Raw genomic sequence first — 23,856 nt, forward strand, 5'->3', positions numbered from 1 at the left:
TTCTCCCTCTCCCTCTGCCTGACGCTCTCCCTGCTGTGCAGTCTCTCTCTCTCTCTGTTATATGAATAAATAAAATCTTAAAAAAAAAAAAAAGAAAGAAAGAAAAAAAGAAATTAAGCTACCAGACAGGCTTAGGAGCAGTGGGATGAGAGGACAAAAGTGGTGGCATAGGAAACTAGGATTGGAGAGGGAGAAACTAGGGGTTCAAAGATCAGATTGAGGCAGCTGTTTCACGCTAAGTAATGGTGGCCTAGATTAGTGAAATGACAGAAGTGAAAAATCTGAGATGTTTCTAAGGAATTACTACAATTTAGTTACGAGTTGAGTGTGAGGGATATAGAAGTAAGAAAAATAAAGGCTCCTTGAACTTTAACCTTGGAAATGGATTGATTAAATTTGTTTAGATATAAATGGTTAGTAAGTTTGAAAAAGTAGCCTTGTTACAGTGTACAGGATGCCTAGATACTTGGCTTTAGGTATTTGTTTGGCTTTCCTCGTAATGCAGGCCCCGATTTGTAATGTACACAAAGCAAGGCAGTTGGAGAAGGGTACAGGTTTTGGTGGTAAGTTGTAAAGATTTTGGTTTTAAGTTAAAGTGAGTATAAATATGTTAGGAATATGATGAAAAACTTTGCTGTGGTGCAGGTAGAAGTGAAATTACTTTGAAATGCATTAAAAATGATAGATGGACAGATACATGATAAATATTGATTGTAGAATCTCATTGGTGGGCACATCAGTGTTCACTATAAAATTCTTTCAAGTTTTCTGCATTTGAAAGTTTTAATAATAACATGATAGAGGAGGCTAGAGATATTAACTCTTTGCTAAAAGCTAGTCTTGAGAATTTCTCTTGCCTGACCTGATACTTGTTTTCTCTGTAGGAACTTTCCGCTGTACTTTTTGCCATACAGAGGTGGAAGAAGATGAATCAGCAATGCCCAAAAAAGATGCACGCACACTTTTGGCAAGATTTAATGAACAAATTGAGCCCATTTATGCTTTGCTTCGGGAAACAGAGGATGTGAACTTGGCCTATGAAATACTTGAGCCAGAACCCACAGAAATACCAGCCTTGAAACAAAGGTGAGTGTAGACCTGTGCTTGTACCAAGAACACTTTTAAGCTTGCCCTTGTTTTAACTACTTATACTTTGGAGAGCAGGAATGAGTAAGTAATATACCCAGGAGACTAAAGACACAGTTACATAGATTCTCAGTTTTACCACATTTGCCTTATTAACTTGTGCCGGTGATGAAATTTGTTTGTACTGAATGCAGAACGGTGTGGGCCTTGGGTAAAAATCTTCATATAGTCAAGTTCGACTTCAAGTACTCATTCTGCTTGGACCCACTGCAAATCGGCCAATTGTTAGCTAATCCTAAATTGGAAGTGCCTCTTGGGGATATTTGAATTTTCCTAGCCAAGTTCTGAAAGATGAGATTCTTTAAGGAATATAGCATTTGCTCTTTTTTTTTTCCTTTGAAGCATTTAACTGTACATTTCTCGTCTTCCTTAGTTTTCAATGCAACTTCTTTGAAAGTAAAGTATAGTAGGTATTACATATGGGTTAATACTTTTTACTGTGGCTCCTTATTTTTATTAGTGTGCCCTAATGTTTGAATTACAAAGGCAACCTTGGTTTTGGTGTGCCATAGAAAGTGGTTTATATTCTTTTTTGNGTGTTTGTGAGATTCTTAAAGACTTGTTAATAATATTTACATTCATACATCAGGCTACTTTTTCCTGTCTTCATCTCTTTCTACTTAGGACAGGAGATGTCTCATAAGCAGTATGAAATGCTAACAACACAACCACACACACAAAAGTCTTTCTAGGATTATTTTGCTCATTTGCTGATTTGAAATCTTGCCCGGGATGGGTTCATTAGAAAATCATACTGGAAAGCTCAGAGGTGTGGATATGTTTTGGGTGGGTGGGTGGAGGTGATTATTAGAATAAATTTAAAAATAAAAAAGTTATGGAAAGATAGTAAGGGATGAGTGCCTTCCCTCTTTTACCCTTCCCACCTCTCTAAAACCTTTAGGTCTGATGTTTTAAAACATTTTGTTGCTTTGATCTTGAGGATTTGAGGGCCTTTTTTGGTTTATTTTTATTTTTTTTTATTTTTTAAAGATTGTATTTATTTGACAGAGAAAGACACAGCAAGAAAGGGAACACAAGCAGGGGTAGTGGGAGAGGGAGAAGCAGGCTTCCCGCTGAGCAGAGAGCCTGATGCGGGGCTCAATCCCAGGACCCTGGGATCATGAACTGAGCGGAAGGCAGACGCTTACTGAGTCACCCAGGCACCCTGAGGGCCTTTTTTTAAATAAAGTTTTTTTGTGTTGTATCCTTTTTGTATTTTGGTGCTGATTACAGAGAAACTAATTTGTGAAGAGTTGCTTTTTAGTTTGATGCTGGCATACAATGTTCTATTGATTATTGTCTTTCAGATAGTCATATCAAAGCCACAGGTTTTTTGCCTGCTCACTGCATGTTGAAATGGATTCGATTTAGGCCTAATTTAGAGAATTTATTGCAGGGTTTAGTATTTGCATTTCAATTTGTTGTTTTCCCTCCCGGGCATGGTACATTTTTTCCCCTTTATAGTGAGTTCCAGAGTCTGTGAATGTTGTATGATTATACCAAATCCAGATGTATCCATTTAAGGGAAGACAGAAGCCAATTTCGTTGAAAAGTTGCGGTTGGGGTTTTACTATGTACATCACACATACATTTGAGATCTTCTGAACTGAAAAATTCATTAAAGCTGCTTTTTTTCTTCTTTGCATGCAAACAAATGAGTATTTTACAGTGTTAATGTGTTCTACAGTGAATTGTTAAAGGATAGTTTCTCGAGTACCTTTTTATTATAGTGACATAATTATAGGATATATATATATAACTATGTTCTTGTCATGTCTGTTGATACTTTATAACAATTCCTTTTTCCATACATTTCCCCTGGCCCAATTAAACTGAAGAAATTTGTTTTATGCAATATAGTTTGGAAATTAGAATAAAAGGTGACTTTTGAGACTAGCATTTTAATATATATGCCCCTCAATATTTTGAGTTATAAAAATTATAACAAAGGACTTGATGATGCTTTCAAAGAGCAGCCTAAGAATGTGTGACTTCTGCATATTAGTTAAGGGGGAGTTGAGTGCTTTTGGAGGATTCAAAATAACGTTTGTTTTCTTTCTGCTAAAAATACATAGTATATTAATGTAAATGTATTAAGGACTCAAATAGTAGAAAAATATGTAAAATAAAATGGCAAACCTAGTTTTTCCGGTCTATGCTCTCCCACTCAACCTAGTCCCCATTCTCACTGCCTTTCATTGTGTTAATAACTGTTGTTTTGTGGTTATCCTTCCAGTTCTACCTTACATCCCCAACCCCACCTCACTGCCCCCAGGCCCTTTTGAAGTCTAAGGAAGTGAAGTGATTCTTAATATGTTGTTGCTGTATCAGCTTTATGTATTAAATCTTGGTCAATTCTGAGAGTATTATCAGGGTTTTTTAGGGTACTTATTACAGTTGAGTCCTTTTGCATAATCAGTGTGTTCAATGGACATGTCATTTTCAGAAGTTTTGTTTTTGTTTCTTTAAGCAATAGCTATAAGAGAGTAAAGTGACGGTGTATTAGGATTCCAGAGTCTTGACTTCTAGTCTTGGGTTATGTTAGTAATTTTCACCTTGGGTGAATCCTGTAATCATTCTAGGCCTTTTTTTTTTTTTTTTAGCATGTATAAAATGATAAGTTCAGTCTGTTCTATACCATATATGGTTTCTCTCAACTCTAATTTCAGAGCACCCTTTGTTTTGGGGAATAGTTGATATTTTAGGCTAGGGTTTTATCACTGCTTTTAGAGGATGATGTTAGTCATTTTGGGTTAATTTGAAAACCTTGGTTAGGAATTGAAATTCTTGGTTATAGTAGTGTTCATGTAGAAAATATGCCCTATTTAATTAGGCCATCTTCAGAAGCACTGTGTGCCATAATGGAGAATAATATTTACAGTTTTTTTTCAGTTTTATTTTCCCAAGCTTCCAGTTCACTCCTTTTCCCCATGTATACATAACCCATAAAATATTCAGTGGGAAGGGAAACAATGTACAAATAAGCTTCCTAAGGTATAGATGGTGGTTGGATTTATACAATGTGGTAAAATTAATCCCATATGTTAGTGATATGTCTTGAAGTTTTATAGTTTCCTGTTTATCTCACTAAAATCCTAGCAGTTCTAGTCCTAGTTACTTGGTTTTAACATGAAACTGTTAATTGTGTTTTGTTTTGTTTTTCCTGAAAGTTTTTGAGTGAGGGGAGTTCCCCCCCCCACAGGATTATCCAGAAAAGTTATCTTAGCCATTATCTCTTGTTTAGATTTTGCAGTATTCTCTTAGCTAGTCTCCTTGCTTTCACTCTTGCTGCCCATATGGACTGTTTGTCACAGTAGCCAGTGACCCTTCTTAAAAAGCACATCAGGCTCTATTACTGCTCCGTTCAAAACCCTCCAAAGGCCTCTCCCGTCATTCAGAAAAGTCAGAGTCCTTAACAGAACCTATAAGGGCTTTTATCTGCCCCCCAACTCAACCCCCCAATTTTGGAGACTTTATTTCTATTACTCTCTCTCGTGTTCACTCCACAACAGTTGTACTGGCCATCTTATTTGTGCCTTGCCTGCACCAGGAATACCTTCACTGTACTTGCCTTTTTACATGCCATGTCCTCTTGCCAAATACCTGCTTGACTGGTTGACTCCATTACATCTTTCAAATCTCTTCTCACTTGCTTTATCCCAGGGGCCTTCCTTGAGTTTCCTGTGCAATAGAGCATACCCCTTTCCATTGCACTCCTTTATCCTCTTTTCCTGCTTTTTCTTATTATGCTTATCAACACCTGATGTTATTTTTTGCCTTGACTAATTCCCACTAGAATGTGAGCTCTACAAAAACAGCTCAGAAGATGATGGGCTAGACTTAGAAGGTGGCAAACTTAGGACATCAATCCCACTGTGCTAGGGTGAGGGCCGTGTGGCAGCAGACATTTGCTTTTCGGTTACCTTGGCTAGCCTTGAGGGTTTGTGCTGCAGCATGACTCTAGCTTCAGTACTGCAGCACCTGTGCCATACTGAAGCAATTGGGCGTATTCTGAACTTTTTTTTTTTTTTGTAGAAAAATGGCTGAATAATATTCCAGTTGCAATTAATACTCTTGGCAAATCTTTGACAGTGATTTCTGGGCATTAGCTGATGACCTATTCGTTGCATGTATTGGAGTGAAGAGGGAAAAAATATAATTTTAATAATGTCTGATTGTTTAGGAAGTTGACTTATATCTTCTGTCCTTTTCTTCAATTATGATAAACTTCCAAAACATTTCCTTTTTTTCAAACTAATGAAGATAAACATTTTTTTCACTTCGGTTTTATTTATATTTACTGTTCCTTGACTGAATACTCAGATAATTAAAATAAGTGTGATGTTTGCTAAAATGAATTACATGTTGGAAACAGTGAAGTGGAAGACTTTGGCTAGCATAATAAATTTTCTCCTCCTGTGTTGAGCAAAAGAAAAACGTTTGAATTTTGCTGAACTTTGCTGTTTTTTTTTCTTTTGTTCCCAGCCTTTCCCTCCCCTTCCCACTCCATCCCCCTGCCCTCAGTTCATTTTTGTTTTTACATTTTTTTACTTTGGGAGAAAGTTAAAATTGTATAAACCACCTCTCTCACTTGGTCCTTCCTCCTTCCCTCTCTCATGCCCACAATTAGGTCTCCATTTCCTTTCTCATTTTGGAGTGTTAACTTACTTTCATTAGAAGAGTCCTGAGTCATAGAATTGGGACATTCATATACTACTGAAAAGACAACCCTAAAATATAGTTTGAAATATCTATTTCTAGATATTTTAGAAATATAGAATAGAAATATTCTATTTCTAGATCTTTTTTCTCCCACTTTCAATACCTATTAGTTATCTACAACTAGATGTATTTTGATCCTCTGGTGAACGTGATGCATTAAGATCCAGCTGAGTAAATGCTGGGTATGTGATAGGCACTTAATGTTTGTTAAATAAATTCTTTGTTACAAATCCTCTCCTGTTTTATATTTTAAGAAATTAGAACCTATGTATATACATGGGGGAAGTTTGCTAAATTGTAGCTGGCAGGGACAATAGGTTGGGAAAGGGATATGTAATTCAGGATAGTGAAGTGCATTTAGTCTTTTGAGTCAGAAAGATTGATATTTGCATCCAAGCTTAGTGATTTTTGTTTTTAGGTTATGACCTGGTAAACCGAAAACTCTAAGTCTTTATTCCCTCATATGTTAGATTTGGATAATACTGTTGGTACAAACTTGGCTGTGATGAACACATGGGAATATTTGTGAATAGCTTTCTTAGTTCTTTTGTGGTTTCTGAGTGTAGATGATCAAACAAATGTATTATTGAACTCTTTTTCTCCTAATCCCATCACTTGTCATGCTTTGCCTAAGAGTCTTTGTAGACTCATTTTCTTCCTGCTGCCACATTCTTAGATCTAGTTTGCATGTTCTCCTTTATGTGGCTTAGTTGCTGTTTCCGGTTTTTGCCTTCTTGCTCTTGAAAGGAAAGATGGTATAGAGCTCTGAGTTTCAACTTATTTCTTCTCCCATACTTAAGTAGTACATCCTATGCACACTACGTAGTAGTAGTATGGAGTGGTCCAGTTACAAGAAGAGTTGGGATATTTATCAAATTGATTATTTAACAGCAGCTCTCCACGGGGAGTATGTGTTAAAATTCCTTGTGGAACTTTCAAAATTTGCATTCCTGAGCCCCATTCCAGACCTATTGAATCAGCATCTCTGGGGAGGAGCCTGGGTATTATTAAAAATTCCACCAGTGATTTTTTATGTTAGCACTCAGTGAAGAACTAGCTTGTTGGAAGACTGTCTCAAGCCACTAAGGCAGATCAATATTTATAAATGGTAGTTTTGATGGCCTCGCGTTCTTTCCTAAAATCTTTTACTTTCCTTTTACTCAGAAATAAAGCCAAATGAAGCTCGGCGTTAATACTCACCATGACCACACTTGTTTAGTGTTACCATTTGACTTTAGCTGTCTTTGTGCCTCACCAGAGCATTTGCTTTTATGTTTATCTCTTAGGTACTTCTTCATTTGAGGAAGGGGTTTTTTTCCTTTAAAAATAATTTTGAAAACTACTGAAGTAGGTAACTTTTCTGCATTATTCTCTAGTTTTCATGGATGATCTCTGTAAGTGACCATCTTTCAACAGTGAAATTAAGTCCCACATCAGTGCGGTTTTTTAAATTCAACAGGTATTTGAATGCTGATTTAGACCTTACTTTATATGGCTTATTTTTTCACTTTAGTGTGAATTATATTCTTTATGTTTCTGTTGAAGAGAAGAGGCTGAGGCAGCCTGGAATAGTTAGAGAATAAGAGAGCATACCAACTAAAACCTCTCTAGCTGGGATTTCTAATTATCCTTTGTTACTAAATGTAAAAGCTGGTTTTCAATTCTTGTTGACCTTGAAAATTAACACCATAACATTTCCTCCTTGAAACAGCATCCTGTCCTTCTGGTTGTACCATTTATTTCAAGGCTCCCTCTTTCCTTGGGTTTATATCTTGACCACCTGTGCTACTCACTCTCTTACCTCTTTGGATACTCTGACCTACTTTATAGCTTTAGTTACCTCTATGTTGATTCTCCGGTCAGAATTTCTACCTAAACCCCATTCTTGAGCTTTAAGTGGTTATAACAAATTGGCTTCTAACATATCCATTTTGATTGCCAGTGGGCAATATGGATTTAGATATCTACAGCAACTTTTCATCTTTCCCTACAAAGCAAAAAGAAATTATTCTTCCTCTTTATTTTGGTAAATAGTATCCTTGTCTAGTTGGTTAAGCTAGAGTCTTTATGCTGATGTCCATTAGTTAAAAACCATCAGGTACACAACTCTGGGTAAACAAAGTTGGGTTTATTGATGCTTTGTGTAGCAAGGAAAGCCACATGGGGAACCATGAAGTGTCTTGGGAAGACCATGCTTAACAGACTTAGAGAATTTGGGCTTTTGTTAGGTAATTTGGGGAGAATTCAGGGAAGTGGTGGTGGTTTGCTTTGCATTGGTACTGTCAGGAATGGGGATAATTCTATGATTGGGTGTCTTAATAAATCTTACCTAGGAGATGAGAAGGACAGGGTGAGACTAGGACTGTAATTGGTAAAGAAGCAGCAATCACTCATGGCAGCTTGGATTTTTTTGTGATTGCACGGAGACCTTGCTTTTGTTTGTACTCAGTCAGACTCAGACAGGCTTGGTTTTGCCTCCCTCCCATCGTGGACACAGAAGACTCATCTGATGTTGGTGACTTGTGAGATTCTGTCTGACAGAAAAACATCACAGCCTAGCTCTGAGTGCTGGGCCACCTCCTTGCTGTAAGGGGCTGCTTTTCTTTCTTGCTTGCTTATTTGGAATAGATGTAAAAGATCAGGTACCATTTTGGCAGCAGGAAGATGGACGAAGAGTATTTTAGACAGGGTATATGAACAAGGAATTTGCATGATATTGCTGTTTATGTGTGAGAAGCAGCAGTGAAACTTATTTTACTTGAAATGTAGCAGTAGGATCTAGTGGTACATTGAAGCAGAGATGCCTGGTCTATTTACTCCTTACCAGGAAAAGAGGGGTTAGAGGGTTGTCTCCATCTATATGTATCAATGACATATAAAGCTTTTTAAAGCTAAATGTTTGCATGCTTACTGTGGGCCAGGCACTAAGTACATGGATGATCTCTTTTAATCCCTCAGGTAAATTGGGTTAGTAACAAAGGATGCGTATCTCTGGCACTGGGAATAGGAACCAAACTGGAGATCCAAGTGGGACTTCTGGTGTGGACTATTAAGTAATGTTTAAGAGTGTGAGTTTCAGCAAAATAGTTTGGGTTTGAATCTTGTTCCCTACCCACAATTTGTAGTTGTATGATCTTAAGCAATTTACTTAACCCCTTAGAACCTCTGTATTTATACCAACCTCAGAGGGTTGGCAATAACTTAGTAAGTACAAGGTATACGATAGCTGCTGTAACTGCTTTTATTGGCTCTGTGATTTTGGGCCAGTCACAAAACTCCTCAGAACCTCAGTTCTGATGTCACTTTACAGGTTTGGTATAAGGATCAAAAAGTGTACTTGGAAGTATTTTATAGATGGAAAGCGTTATACAAATAAAATAAATATTAATATCTAGGATATTATCTTTAAGTGTTTGAATTTACTTGACAGGTAAAGGGCTGTGGTTGGGTTATGATATTTTTGGGCCAAATTATACAGTGTTAGTATGAGAAATTTATATTTGATGTTGTTGACTTAAGAAATTCAGCTACCAGGGGGCGCCTGGGTGGCTCAGAAGTGCCTTTGGCTCAGGTCATCATCTCAGGGCCCTGGGATTGAGCCCCTTGCTCAGCGGAAAGCCTGCTTCTCCCTCTCCCTCTGCCTGACGCTCTCCCTGCTGTGCAGTCTCTCTCTCTCTCTGTTATATGAATAAATAAAATCTTAAAAAAAAAAAAAAGAAAGAAAGAAAAAAAGAAATTAAGCTACCAGACAGGCTTAGGAGCAGTGGGATGAGAGGACAAAAGTGGTGGCATAGGAAACTAGGATTGGAGAGGGAGAAACTAGGGGTTCAAAGATCAGATTGAGGCAGCTGTTTCACGCTAAGTAATGGTGGCCTAGATTAGTGAAATGACAGAAGTGAAAAATCTGAGATGTTTCTAAGGAATTACTACAATTTAGTTACGAGTTGAGTGTGAGGGATATAGAAGTAAGAAAAATAAAGGCTCCTTGAACTTTAACCTTGGAAATGGATTGATTAAATTTGTTTAGATATAAATGGTTAGTAAGTTTGAAAAAGTAGCCTTGTTACAGTGTACAGGATGCCTAGATACTTGGCTTTAGGTATTTGTTTGGCTTTCCTCGTAATGCAGGCCCCGATTTGTAATGTACACAAAGCAAGGCAGTTGGAGAAGGGTACAGGTTTTGGTGGTAAGTTGTAAAGATTTTGGTTTTAAGTTAAAGTGAGTATAAATATGTTAGGAATATGATGAAAAACTTTGCTGTGGTGCAGGTAGAAGTGAAATTACTTTGAAATGCATTAAAAATGATAGATGGACAGATACATGATAAATATTGATTGTAGAATCTCATTGGTGGGCACATCAGTGTTCACTATAAAATTCTTTCAAGTTTTCTGCATTTGAAAGTTTTAATAATAACATGATAGAGGAGGCTAGAGATATTAACTCTTTGCTAAAAGCTAGTCTTGAGAATTTCTCTTGCCTGACCTGATACTTGTTTTCTCTGTAGGAACTTTCCGCTGTACTTTTTGCCATACAGAGGTGGAAGAAGATGAATCAGCAATGCCCAAAAAAGATGCACGCACACTTTTGGCAAGATTTAATGAACAAATTGAGCCCATTTATGCTTTGCTTCGGGAAACAGAGGATGTGAACTTGGCCTATGAAATACTTGAGCCAGAACCCACAGAAATACCAGCCTTGAAACAAAGGTGAGTGTAGACCTGTGCTCGTACCAAGAACACTTTTAAGCTTGCCCTTGTTTTAACTACTTATACTTTGGAGAGCAGGAATGAGTAAGTAATATACCCAGGAGACTAAAGACACAGTTACATAGATTCTCAGTTTTACCACATTTGCCTTATTAACTTGTGCCGGTGATGAAATTTGTTTGTACTGAATGCAGAACGGTGTGGGCCTTGGGTAAAAATCTTCATATAGTCAAGTTCGACTTCAAGTACTCATTCTGCTTGGACCCACTGCAAATCGGCCAATTGTTAGCTAATCCTAAATTGGAAGTGCCTCTTGGGGATATTTGAATTTTCCTAGCCAAGTTCTGAAAGATGAGATTCTTTAAGGAATATAGCATTTGCTCTTTTTTTTTTTCCTTTGAAGCATTTAACTGTACATTTCTCGTCTTCCTTAGTTTTCAATGCAACTTCTTTGAAAGTAAAGTATAGTAGGTATTACATATGGGTTAATACTTTTTACTGTGGCTCCTTATTTTTATTAGTGTGCCCTAATGTTTGAATTACAAAGGCAACCTTGGTTTTGGTGTGCCATAGAAAGTGGTTTATATTCTTTTTTGAAAAACATAAATGTGAATTAGGGTCAGGGAGTGTTCTCCTACTCTGCCCCTTTTCTAGTGCCACGTTGAGGGCTTAAAATTTATACCCTTCCATAGAACCTAGTGTTGTAACTGTATGGTTTTTAGGAGCACTCTCAGTATTGTAAAGCCAGTTCTGGGCAGTCCTGAGCAACTTGAGTTTCTTTTCGATGGTTAAAAACAATCCAATTGTACAGAAAGTTTTATATCTATATAAGTTGTTAGAATTTTCTAGCCTAGCATCATGGATCAGTTAGGATGCCTTTATCCGTGATAACACAAAACCAAACCAGAAGTGGCTTAAACAGTAAGAAAAACCCGTCTAGTATGACCAGAAGTGCTGAGGTAGTACAGTTCAGAATTAATTTTACAGCTCAGTTACATATTCAAGGATCTAGATTTGTTCTATGTTTAAACTCTGATGAACTCAGCCTGTTCATTTTCCTCTTGGGACCACAAGAGGAGCTAGCCTAAGATGGCTGAGTCTTTGTAGGCATCACATGTAAAAGAAAATCTCCAAATGTAGAAAAGAGGACTGTTTCTTCTTGGTGTCCTATTTTAAGATTGAAGAAGGCTTCCCCAGAGGACAACCTTCATCCTACTCTATCCTGTAATGTCTCACCAGCCAGAATTGCCGTATATGTTTATTTCTAAACCAGCATCTGGCAAAGAAAGTGAGATCACATGATTGCTGCTTAGACTAGTGAAGGTTTACCTCTTAGTGCTGTGGAAGGTCCCTGAGTCCTTTGGAGCAAACAGCCATCGGTATTTGAATAAGCTCAGTAAGCAAAGAAAGAAAGAAACCACAATTGGTAGGCAGCTAATATCATCCACATCACAGATATCCTTAAATTTTTGTTACTGGTCATTTGGTCTCTTATCAAGAAGTTATTTTTTATATCTTTTTCTGTTGACTTAAGTAATACCGTAACTCTGACATAGAAGCCTAAGAGGGAAATTGATTTTACAAAAACATATAATTTTCTAAGCCTGTGGGTTATTTCATGTTGAAATTTGGTTCAACATCCTCTGATTATTCTCTACACAATGTAATACTATCTATGAATTATTCTTGTGTTTCCTCCTCTAACTATAGTTATTTTCCTATTTATGAAGATGCTTCCCCGTTACAATAGCATTCATTCAACACCACCACTGACATCCTACCTCTAATATTCTCCTCCTACCACAGTTCACCTCTCATTCCAGGTTCTTTATTTATAAAGCTATCGCTCACTCCATGCCAGAGACAAGTAGCTCTGTTATCTAGTCACCTGGTTTCTCATTAGGAATAATGGTTACTCTAGGAATGAAGAAGAATCAGGAAATAGAGGAAGTAGACTGATCAGGAAAGGCTGACAGGTTGGTCACTAGGGAAGAAAGGCAGAAATGGAGGCAGGCCAGAGAGCTAGAATGGGGTACCTGGAGCTGCCAGCCAGAACTAAGTATAGTTGCTTCTACATTGTCAGGAGAAGGACCATTGGAACTAGGTTAGAAGGTGTTACCCTGGCCGAGGTAACCAAATGCTCACCAAGCATTTGACAAACTCCACTGCCTGGATATGACATCCTGGAAGTGGTATTGATGTAGCCTTTCTGTACTGTAGGATCTGTTTCAGAGCATAACCGTTCTATAATAGCTATCTTGCCCCCGGTTTAAGAAGAGAAATATCAGTAGAATGACGTGAGAGCTCAGAGATGATAGTAATTCATTGATTTAAAAAAAAAATAAGTGGCTTCATTGTTATTTTGGTTACTGATCTGTAACCAATTAAATTCTAGCTTATCCCTAGATTAGAAACCAGAGGCTGCCTCTGCAGAACTCTCAGTAGGCTTAACCTAAGAGCTGATGGACAGTTCCAGCCTTTCAGCAAGTCAACCACTGGTGATATTTAAAGTCTTTCTTAAATGGAATTTTTTGTCAGTAATCTCTCCTTTTTTTGTCATCTCTTACCTAACACTCACCTTAAAGATCTTTAAAATTTTAGTTTTGAAATATTCCTCCCTCACTCCTGAGTGAGTTATATGTCTTGAAAGTTCTAAAATTTCTTAAATAATGTAAAAAAATTCAAAACTGCATTGTCACTTTTGTCATCTTTAAGTAGAAATGTGTACATTCTTTCCATAGAAGAAATTTAAATATGCAGAAGGAGTGAACCTGTCTCTCATCTTGATTTTCTTTAGTGTCACATTTGCTAAGAATTTAGATTTGTCTGTAACTATGGTAAAGGTAGAAATAAAATCTGTGCGCTCAACTCTCCATGGTTTAAAGTATCTTTTAAAAAAATTCTTCCAGATTTAAAAAATTTGTTTGGGGGCACCTAGGTGCCCAGCTCTTGATTTCAGCTCAGGTCGTAATCTCGGGGTCATGGGATTGAGCCCTGTGTCAGGCTCCGTGCTCAGCGGGGAATCTGCTTGGGATTCTTTGTCTCCCCCTGTTCTGCCCTCCCCCCTCTAAAATAAATAAATCTTTAAAAAAAATTTTTGTTTGACTTGGGGTCAAAGCTCTCCTGCTTCAAACTGGAGTAAAACCAATCTTGAGTTTCCATAATGGAGTACTGAAAACAAAGACTTGTTAAAAGTAATTTAATGCTAACATTTATTTTAAATGTCCTGTTCTTTTTCTTTACTGTTGTTCTCTACTCAAGCACTGAATACTCGCTAACCTTCAGAAGATAGTCTTCAGACTTAATGGTAACGATAGAGTGTAGGTGAAAACTGTGTGTTCTAGATTATATATAGAGAGAAACAGTAGCTTCAGAAAGAGTGAGGAAACCATTTAAGAGTCTGGATGAAGGAGAGAGAGATAAGGACAGGGATGTAGTTGGCCAGGTCAGAGCTAGAGAAACATGAGTAGGTGAAGAGAGACAGAAAAGGCATAAGGCTAGCTCATGGAGATACGTTTGGGACAGACAGGCGCAATGCAGCAAGATAAGGATGCTGGCTGGGGATAGAAGAGACATGAAAAGGAGTCCGGGAAACTGCATGAGAAAGGAGAGGGTCAGAATATAGATTGAGCACAGAAACATAAACACAGATCAAGTCGAGAGAGAAAAGAAGAGAAAGAAAAGTGAATGCTCAGGGGAGACCAAAATTCAAAAAGCCAACTTATACCAAAGCAAGCAGAGTCGGATTCTAGTGAAGGCAGTGACACACCCTTTTAGAAGACAACAATGGAACAAGACGGAGATGGAGATAGAGAGTAACTAGGAACAGATAGGTATTAAATTGAGACAGACATAGTAAAATAGTGCAAAAACCAACATTAGTTGAATGTAGAAAGAAAGAAAAGGTTAAGAGAAACCAGTTATTTGCGTCTGTAAAGTAAGACTTTTAAAATATAACGTGCCCATGGATGGGGTATGGAGAGATGCCTAGTAGGCCTAGACTCAGAATGGGGGAGAATAAATAACTGGTACAAAGGCTGTGGGACAGAATGATTTACAAAACAGCCCTGGGTACCACTAAAGGCAGGAGTTGGCATGGTACAAAGGCTGTGGGATAGAATGCTTTACAAAGCAGCTCTGGGTATCACTAGAGGCACGGATCAGTGGATGACTGGAAAAAACACTTTTTATTTTTTATTTTATTTTCTTAGCAAAAGTGGGAGTGGGTTTGTAAATATCTGGAGGGAGAACAGGAAGGATAGGATAAGCCCATGATTACCTCCAGAGGATAATCAGACACAGTATTCTCAGGGAGAGATGTAACGGGCCAGTCAGAAACGTGGACAGAGATGTACATCAGAGAAACCTCAACCAAGCGTGAGACGGAAAACTCAAGTAGATATAAGTGGGCCCAGGAAGAAATGAAGAGCAGTGGAGTAAGCAGAGATGAAGTAGGACCAAAGAAAAGGGAAAATGGTGAATGGTTTCTGAGAGAGAGGAGTTGGACAGGACATAAAGCCAAATGAAGAAATGTTCATTAGGCTCAAATGAGACAGGACTCCACACAGGAGACATCTAGGATCCATGGAAGAGATTTAGAGAAAAATGGAAGAGAAGTAAAGGAGAAGTGGGCCAAGAGAGTCAGTCAGTAGACACTTAAAAGAATATAGCAAAAGGTATCAAGAAAGACAACAAGCAGGCACTAAGTAAGCAGGTAATTCATGAAACATGGAGATAGTTCATGGGATAAAGCATAGCTGTCTAAACAGATATCAAGGGAGAGTTATGCATAGAAATTGGTGTAGAGAACACATCAGAAACAGGCAGAGAAAGATAAGGCATGAGTTTAGACACACAGAGAATCGGGTACATTCAGAAAAATGGGGAACGGTGGGATGCCTGGGAGGCTCAGTCAGTTAAATGTCTACCTTCAGCCCAGGTCATGATCCCAGGGTCCTGGGATCGAGTCCCACATTGGGCTCCCTGCTCAGCGGGGAGCCTGCTTCTCCCTCCACCTCTGCGCCCTACTTGGGCTTGTGCTTTCTCTCTCTCTCAAATAAATAAAATCTTAAAAAAAAAAAAAAAGAATGGGGAACGGATTGAAAGTGGAACAAGCAGATAAAAGAGGGAGCAGCTAAAAGACTGAAAACTAATAGAGATGAGGAAACATAAGTGACTAGAGAAAGATAAGGAATGATCAGGCAAGAAGATCATGGGTGTTAGAGGTAAAAAGCAAAACAAAATAGACTGAGAAATAGATCATGGTTACTGCAGGGTGGATAATGGCTGGGGATAGATACCAGGGTTAGCACAGGTACAAAAATGGAAAGATACAACTCAGTAAAAAAGAGGTTAATTGTGCATAACGATATACCTTATTTGGTGAATAGCAGGAGGAGAATATTAATTCTAAGTTGAGGCCTGGTTTTGTAGAATACTTTTTTAGCTTCTCAGCACACAAAGAGAAAAGCACACAGAACCACTCTGAATACTTGGTTTAGATGAGAGAGGTTTTAAAAGATATAATGTGTTTTGTTTGTTTTTAAACAGAACTCTCATGAAAGGTGTGACTGAGAGAGATTTTTGCCAGCTAGTGTCTTTAAGTAGATTATGTCACCTTTATTAGTCTCCCCTCTCGTTAAGTAGATTTATTGAAACGTCTTAAATTATGAAACTTCATTCATTTATATATTCGTCAGTGGACTCAGTGTTTGAGGAACTTAAATACAAATCTGATACCCTGAGTTATAAGAGAGGTTTCTCAGAATTGCTAAAGCATGTGTATATGACTGCTAGATAGCATTTGTTTGTGATTCTTCAGTAACCTCCTCCCCAGCTGTGCTGCTTTTCAAACACCAATACTTTAATTTTTCTTCTTCCTGCCCTCTTCTCATCTTTTTTTTTTAGCAAGGACCGTGCAGCAACTACTGCTGGAGCTGCTGGCCTGGCAGGTGGACACCACCGGGAAGCATGGGCCACCAAAGGTCCCTCCTATGAGGACTTATACACTCAGAATGTTGTCATTAACATGGATGACCAAGAAGATCACCGAGCCTCACTGGAGGGGAAATCTGCCAAAGAAAGACCCATTTGGTTGAGAGAGAGCACTGTCCAAGGAGCATATAGTTCTGAAGAGATGAAGGAAGGTAAGAATAGAAGTCAGTAAAATGAATATGTTGTGGGTTCTGTGGAAAATGAACTTGACTTAGTGGGCAATTCTTAGTTTTATTGGTAATTCATTATATCTGTTTTACAAAACAATTGCGTTGTACCAGGAAGTAAGAAATTAAGCAATAAGCATTAAAACCAACCAATACATACTTGTACTGTCCTTCAACTTAGTTGAAATAACAAGTAGATTTTAAATCTTCATTTTTAAAATTAAGAAATTACCATTTCTTTGTCTTAATTTCATGGAAAAGTGCTTGTATGTTCGAAGTGGCCAAATTCACCTATTCTTTATTCTTCTGTTGCCCTAACTTGTATTCCTTTTTATTTCTCTGAATTGGGAATCAAAACTATATACTAGTCCAAACTTGTTTATGTTGTCTCCTCGTAAATACCAGTGTGTTTGTGCTACCCGAAATATATAAAAAAGAAGCCACTTGAGTAAGGGATTAAGGATTCTAACCATCCAAGAAGATTGACAGAACTCCATACTAGAAGATTTTAGAACTCTCAGTGATCCCTAAAGACTTAAGAATTACATAGTAACCAACATTTTGAGAACTGCAGCATTTTACTTTTTAAAACTTTAAAGTTACTGGATTTAAAGACTTTGGGTGGTGATGTTTGGGAGTGTGTAGAAAATGTGAGGCCAGGATGGACAGAGATTACTCAGAAACTGGGAAGCAGAGATGAAAGGGAGTTTGTACCTCTGGTTAGGTTTTGTCAGCATTAGAATCTACATGGTCCTGTTCCCAGGTTATGTATCATTTCAAACACATCACCTGAGTATGGTTCTTTAATCCCTGAAACTGAAAACTACTTGTTTTTTTGGTATTTCTCCTAACCTCTTTTGCCTTTATATTACCATTTCTTTAACTGTGTATGCTAAGAATGAACAAGTAGTATGGAGTTGGGTAGTGATAATAAAATCAGGTAATACCTCTAGTGTGATTCTTCTTGGTATTTTGATTCCAATCAGAAAAAAAGTTTTCTTTGGCAACCATACTTTACTCTCTCTCCTTTCTACTGATTAGCTTGGCTATGATGTTTAGTTATTTTGATTCAGATTGTTTTAGATTATATAGGAGTGATGCTGTCAACTATTTAATAGGCTTGTTCCCCCCCACCTTGGCTTCTTGCCTGTTCTTAAAACTACCAAACCTTCTTTTCTTTGAACTTAGAAAATTGAATAAAATTATTGTTAGCACTCATTATGTACAGTTAAGCTCATAAGCTTAACATTCGATGTTTACAATTCCTAGGATGACAGAATTTGAATCATAAGGGCCTTTAAAAAGTTATCTAGTCTACCCAATTCTGATTTGTGAATATTTCTTTCTGTATAAAATAGAATAGTATACTCATGTCTAAATTTATCTTAATTAAGTTTTATGATAGAATAGGCTCTTGTGAAAGTGTGAAGGGAGTCTTGTTTGTCCTACACTTAATTTTCCTCAGACTTCAAGTTATTTTAATATCTTTTAAAATTTTATAGACTTTAATCATGTGCTCATTAGTATACTGAAAACATAGTAATTTATTCTAATTCTGTTTGCTTCTGCTTTCCTTACAAATAGTCCTCTTCCCCCCAGCCACTTCCATTTACATTTTTTGTTTTATTTTAATTGTTTTCTTCTGGCCCTTCTCCAACCGTAATATACTTTACTTTAGATTTAGTAACCAGAACAATATATGTTATTTATGCGTGGAATTATCATTAATGATTTGAGTTTTACTTTCAACATCCTTCTGGTTTTTACCTGATGCTTTGTTGCTTTGGGTCTAGAAGCATATTAAAACCAACAACTTTAGAAACGTGCAGAGATTTTTGAAGATCCTCCCCTCCTCTGTATCAGATAGCTTTCAATATGTTTTAGATTGTTTTCCTATAGGCAGATTTTCTTATACTTGTCAGTACAGAAATAAATCCTCCCGTTTTCTGCCCACTTATACAACCTTCAGCTCTTCCTATGTATTTTTTTCTTTTTTTGCCATCAGCTTGGCCTTTAAGCATCCAGAATTGCTTAGCATCATGACTTGACAATTTCCCATTATATATGGGGTTTTTTTTTTGTAACTTAACAACTGTTAAATAAGACTGTTCTTAGAACTGTGTTTCTACTTTACCATCCATATCTTTGCTCATTTATCCTTATTTTTTGTTGTCTGTCCTCATCTGTAACAGAGCATTTCTTTTTTTCCCTGAACCTCTTGAGACCCTTGTCATAAATATTTAGATATGACGATTTAGTTTACAAAACTAAATTGCTTTTTCCTAATTTTATATTTACTTTAAACATTAATCAAAATACTATGTTGGTAATATTAAGCTTATTGGAAAATTCTTATAGAAGCAATGATTACCTTAGAGACAATTAATTCCTTGTCTTTTTTTTCCTGTTGAAATACTGAATTGGCAGTAAGGACTCTAGGAAGGAGCCTCAGCCTTTAGCAGTGTTTTAAATTAGTGAAGCTTGATTTTAATTCTCATTTTTATATCCGTGTTATCAAAAGCCTATTTTCTCTGACTTGAACTTCTAACTTCTCAATTCCTGTTTCCCTTTCTGTCTCCTAGCTGCCCAAACTCAATCTCTGGAGTTCTACACTTTCTAAATTGTCCAAGGTTACACTAATCCGTTCTAATGTGTTAATGAGAAGATGTTCTCACTTCATTCATGGCCAGAATTGGTCATTTCTGGGCCTTTTCTTGGTTATGATGTTGATGATAGATAACACTAAGCTAAGTGCCAGGCTCATTCTAAACACTTCACAGATATTCACTTAATCCCCACAATTATCCAATGAGGTATGTACTCATTTTTTCCCCCTTTTTGTACGTGAGAAAATTGAAGCAGAGAGAGATGAAGTTTAACCTGGCCAAAGTCATAGTTAATAGGTGTTAGAGTCAAGATCTGAATCAGGGAGTTAGGTTCCAAACAACATTTTTAATCCTTTTATATGTTTTAAATAGCAGTATACTTGGTATTCAGAATACAAATGTTTTTCTTAAATTTTTCATCTGTAATTTTTCAGGCCTGATATGTACACAAAATGATAGAAGATATGTGGTGAGAAGAGCTTCATTCCTGATACTAGATTCCATTTTATAAAGAGTTCAAAGTACACTTAGTTTGTTTCAGGAAAATAAAACTTCGTTTATTCATTCATGTATTTATATGGTGCTTAATAAGTGATAGGCACTATTTTGGGTGCATGGGATGTATCATTGAATAAAAAGATAAATATCTGTTTGTGGAGAACCTATATCCTGGGAAAGGAGGTGACGAAGACTATAGACAAGATTTATTATGTTAGAAAGTAAGTGCTATGGGGAAAAAATAGAGTGTTGGGAGTATAGGGTGGGGTGAATTATAAGAAGGCTACATTTGAATAAAAACATAAAGGATGTGAGGGATTTAGCTATATAACATAGAGGAAAAATATCCCAGGTAGAGGAAATAGGCAGTACAAAGGCCTTAAGGTCAGAGTGAATATGATACGTACATGGAATACCAAGGGGCTACTGTGGCTAGCTAAGAATGAGCAAAGGGAAAGAGAGGAGGTAAGTAGGTGAGCAAGTGAGCAGGAGGGGTTCCAAATAATGTAGGACTCTGTAGGCCATTGTAAAGCTTTTGGCTTTTACTTGAAGCAGGATGAGGAGCTATGTTTTGATTTCCTATTTTGCCATCTGCAGTACTTCGTCCTTCATAGACATAATTACATATGTTCTTATCTAGAGCTCTGTAAGGTAGATGTTTTTATCACTCCCTTTTAGAGGAAAAGGTACCAAAGTTCACAGACTAAAAACTTGCCCAAGTAGTACAGCTTACATCTAAAAGGACCCGGATTCAAATCCAGGCTATGTTATTCTTAAAACACATGTGCTTAAACCATGCTACTTAAGTTCCAGTTTGTGAGAACTATTTTGAATATCTTATGGACAGTTGCTCAAAAACTGGAACCAGTGAAGTCTATTAGTTATAAAGAAACGCCTTTTATACTTAAGGACATTGACTTTCTGGGTTTTTCCTTCCAGGCGGCATAGATATAGACGCATTTCAGGAGCGTGAGGAGGGCCGTGCAGGGCCAGATGATAATGAGGAGGTCATGAGAGCGCTACTCATTCATGAGAAGAAGACCTCCTCTACCACAGCAGGCTCAGTGGGGGCAGCTGCTCCCGTCACCGCTGCCAATGGCAGTGACTCAGAGAGTGAGACCAGTGAGTCAGACGATGACTCCCCACCTCGACCGGCAGCTGTGGCAACGCATCATCGGGACGAGGATGAGGAGGAGGACGATGAGTTTGAGGAGGTAGCAGATGACCCCATCGTTATGGTGGCTGGCCGTCCGTTCTCCTACAGCGAAGTGAGCCAGCGGCCGGAGCTGGTGGCCCAGATGACACCAGAGGAGAAGGAAGCATACATAGCAATGGGACAGCGCATGTTTGAGGACCTTTTTGAGTGAGCTTTCCCTACCTTTTCTTCCTTTCTGTAATGCCCAGTTCAAAAACAAATTCCCTACCCTTGAAGAAAAGTGTTTAAGTGGCATTCTGCCCTTCTCGAAGTAAAGCAGCTAAACAATAATGGGAGAGAACATTTGATTTTTATGCCAGAAGCTTCCCCACAGGTAGGTTGGCTATATAAGCATTTCTTCCCTGCTATTACTACAGTATTAATATCTTACTGTATTTCATATTTACCTAATCTTTTTCCTTTTTAAGACCCATTTTTCTCACTTCTGAAATGAGTGCAGGAGATCTGTGAGTTAATTCTTCCTCTCTGCCTGTAGAACCTGTGATAGGTTACACTAATTGACTGATCACATCCTTTTAAAAATCTGTTCTGACCAAGCATTCCAAGCAATTCCTGATATTGCTGCCAAGCAGCTTGGCAACAGGCAAATCATTGATGAGAGACAAAAAAATCTTATAACTTCATATTGCCGCATAGTTGAGGATTGGAGTCAATATGTAAGGGGAGAAGAGGGATGGATATGCCTAATCTCATGATTAATATGTAAACCAAAATTTGTGTCTTTCGAACTGACTTGACTGATAGAGTCTGTTGTTTTGCTTAATGCCTTTTGGTTTGGATGTTGGATGATAGAAAACGGAAAGTATACTTGGTAAACCCTATAGGAAAAAACATGAATATAGGGCAAGGAGTTCCTCTACGGGTTGAAGAGTGGAGAGCATTGGGAACAGTGCCTTTTAGAATTACCTGAGTTTGTGCTGATTTGGAAGTCCTTTATGAAAGCTAAGACTGGCCCCTTTCCTTTTCCTGTCTCCTGCAGTGCTGTAAATTGTTCAGTGAGGCCATTCCAGCAGAAATCAGTGTATAACAATTGATTACTTCTCTCTTTTCTCTCAACGTCATTGAAGTCCTTCTTTGTCTCTCTTTTGATTCTTGTTAGCCATGGTGTTTTAGAAGTGCATCCAGTACGTTGTTGAACATTGTAACCTCAAGGAACATAGTTTATTTTTGGTTCTGATATGTAGCATGGTATTATTCCCTAAAGCAGAACTTTAAAAATAAAGAACTTTCATGCAAGGGTCTATAGCAATTGTATTTTTTGTAATATTTTTCCTGGCATTGTAATTTTTAAGTATTTATCATTTTATAGTACATGCGTGAAGATAGATTTTAGAGTATCTGAGCCTTGTATGAAGTGATGTTTCATTTACCTGGGTTGTATTAATGACTGAATATTGACAATAAATCTATTTTATACTGACTGAAATTCGTTTTCTAGCTCTGTAACGTCTTGGAGCATAATTAAAATGAATACTCTTCCCATTAAAACAGTGTTTCAGACTTTTTTCTCTTAATAGTCATATTTCAAATAACAGATGCAATTGTACGTGGTCTAAATTTTTTTTGTAATAAGCTGCCTTAAGAATGACTTTTATGTACGTATCTTGTATGTATGGGCCTATTCAACTTTTAAACATTGTTTTTAAACTTTCATGGTTGTAGAAAGAAGTTCATTTAAATAAAATATGAATCAGGTGTTCTAAAACAGTTTGAGGGGCACCTGGATGACTAAGTTGGTTAAGCTTCTGACTCTTGATTTTGGCTTCGGTTATGATCTCAGGGTCATGGAATTGAGCCCTGTGTTGGGCTCTGCACTCAGCAGGGAGTCTGCTCAGGATTCTCTTCTCCCTCTGCCCCTCCACCCCTGCTTGCTTGCGCTTTCTCTCTCAAATAAATAATAAATCTTAAAAAAAAATAAAAACGTACGTGAACTGTCAGCTCTTTATTTCAATGAAGAAATGTTTCTTGGTATTTTTTCTTGAGTCTAACTTAATTTTCATGTTCTGCTTCCTAGAGCTACTATTCTAGTTTTTCTTTCCTGTTATATACCAGCTTCTTAGAGAATCATATAAACTAGTTGCATATTTCTTTTCTCTCCCTCTTGCGGTTTGTGTCTTGCCCTGTTACTACACTGAAACAGCTTTCTCCAGTCATTGTCCAACATAACAAAACTTCAGTCCTCAGTCTTTTTGGCTGCTCTTCAGTCTTTGATGCTATCAATCCATCCTTTCTCCTTGCAACATTTTCATTTGGTATCCTAGTCATTATGCTGTCTTGGTTGTCCTTACTTCATTGACTGTTCCTTCTCAGTCTTAGACTTTATTTCTTCCTCTGCTGTATGTATGAGCATACCTCAAGGCCTAGTTCGTTCTCTGTGTGTGTGTGTGTGTTTGTGTATGGAATTTGCACTACAGAAGAATGTCATGAGTGAAGGCACAAGTATGAATACGTATTTATTGCAACAGTGTTTGAAATAGAATATAGATGCACAAATATACTAAATATGCATTGATCTGGAATTAAACTATGTTCCTCTGAAGTCCTGTAGCTGTTAAAAAGAATGTATTGGGGCACCTGGGTGGTGCAGTGGTTAAGCGTCTGCCTTTGGCTCAGGGCGTGATCCCAGCGTTCTGGGATCGAGCCCCACATCAGGCTCCTCCGCTAGGAGCCAGCTTCTTCCTCTCCCACTCCCCCTGCTTGTGTTCCCTCTCTCGCTGGCTGTCTCTGTCAAATAAATAAAATCTTAAAAAAAAAAAAAAAAAAAGAATGTGTTCATAGGGAAAGATACCCATTATGTG

The 23,856-nt window shown here is 37.6% G+C and overlaps 1 protein-coding gene across 1 annotated transcript in view; it reads left to right on the plus strand.

Moving 5' to 3' along the window:
- The window catches only part of GTF2E1 (general transcription factor IIE subunit 1), a 41,032-nt gene extending 18,554 nt beyond the window's left edge, over positions 1-22,478 (plus strand). Inside the window, exons 3-5 of the mRNA XM_002925950.4 lie at positions 885-1,086; positions 16,485-16,723; positions 20,782-22,478. Coding sequence (XP_002925996.1) covers positions 885-1,086; positions 16,485-16,723; positions 20,782-21,209 — 869 coding nt within the window. The 3' untranslated portion in view covers positions 21,210-22,478. The remainder of the gene's footprint in view (positions 1-884; positions 1,087-16,484; positions 16,724-20,781) is intronic.
- Positions 22,479-23,856: the final 1,378 nt, after the last annotated feature.

This window comes from Ailuropoda melanoleuca, chromosome 1 (genome assembly GCF_002007445.2).
Source record: "Ailuropoda melanoleuca isolate Jingjing chromosome 1, ASM200744v2, whole genome shotgun sequence".
NCBI lineage: Eukaryota > Metazoa > Chordata > Mammalia > Carnivora > Ursidae > Ailuropoda > Ailuropoda melanoleuca.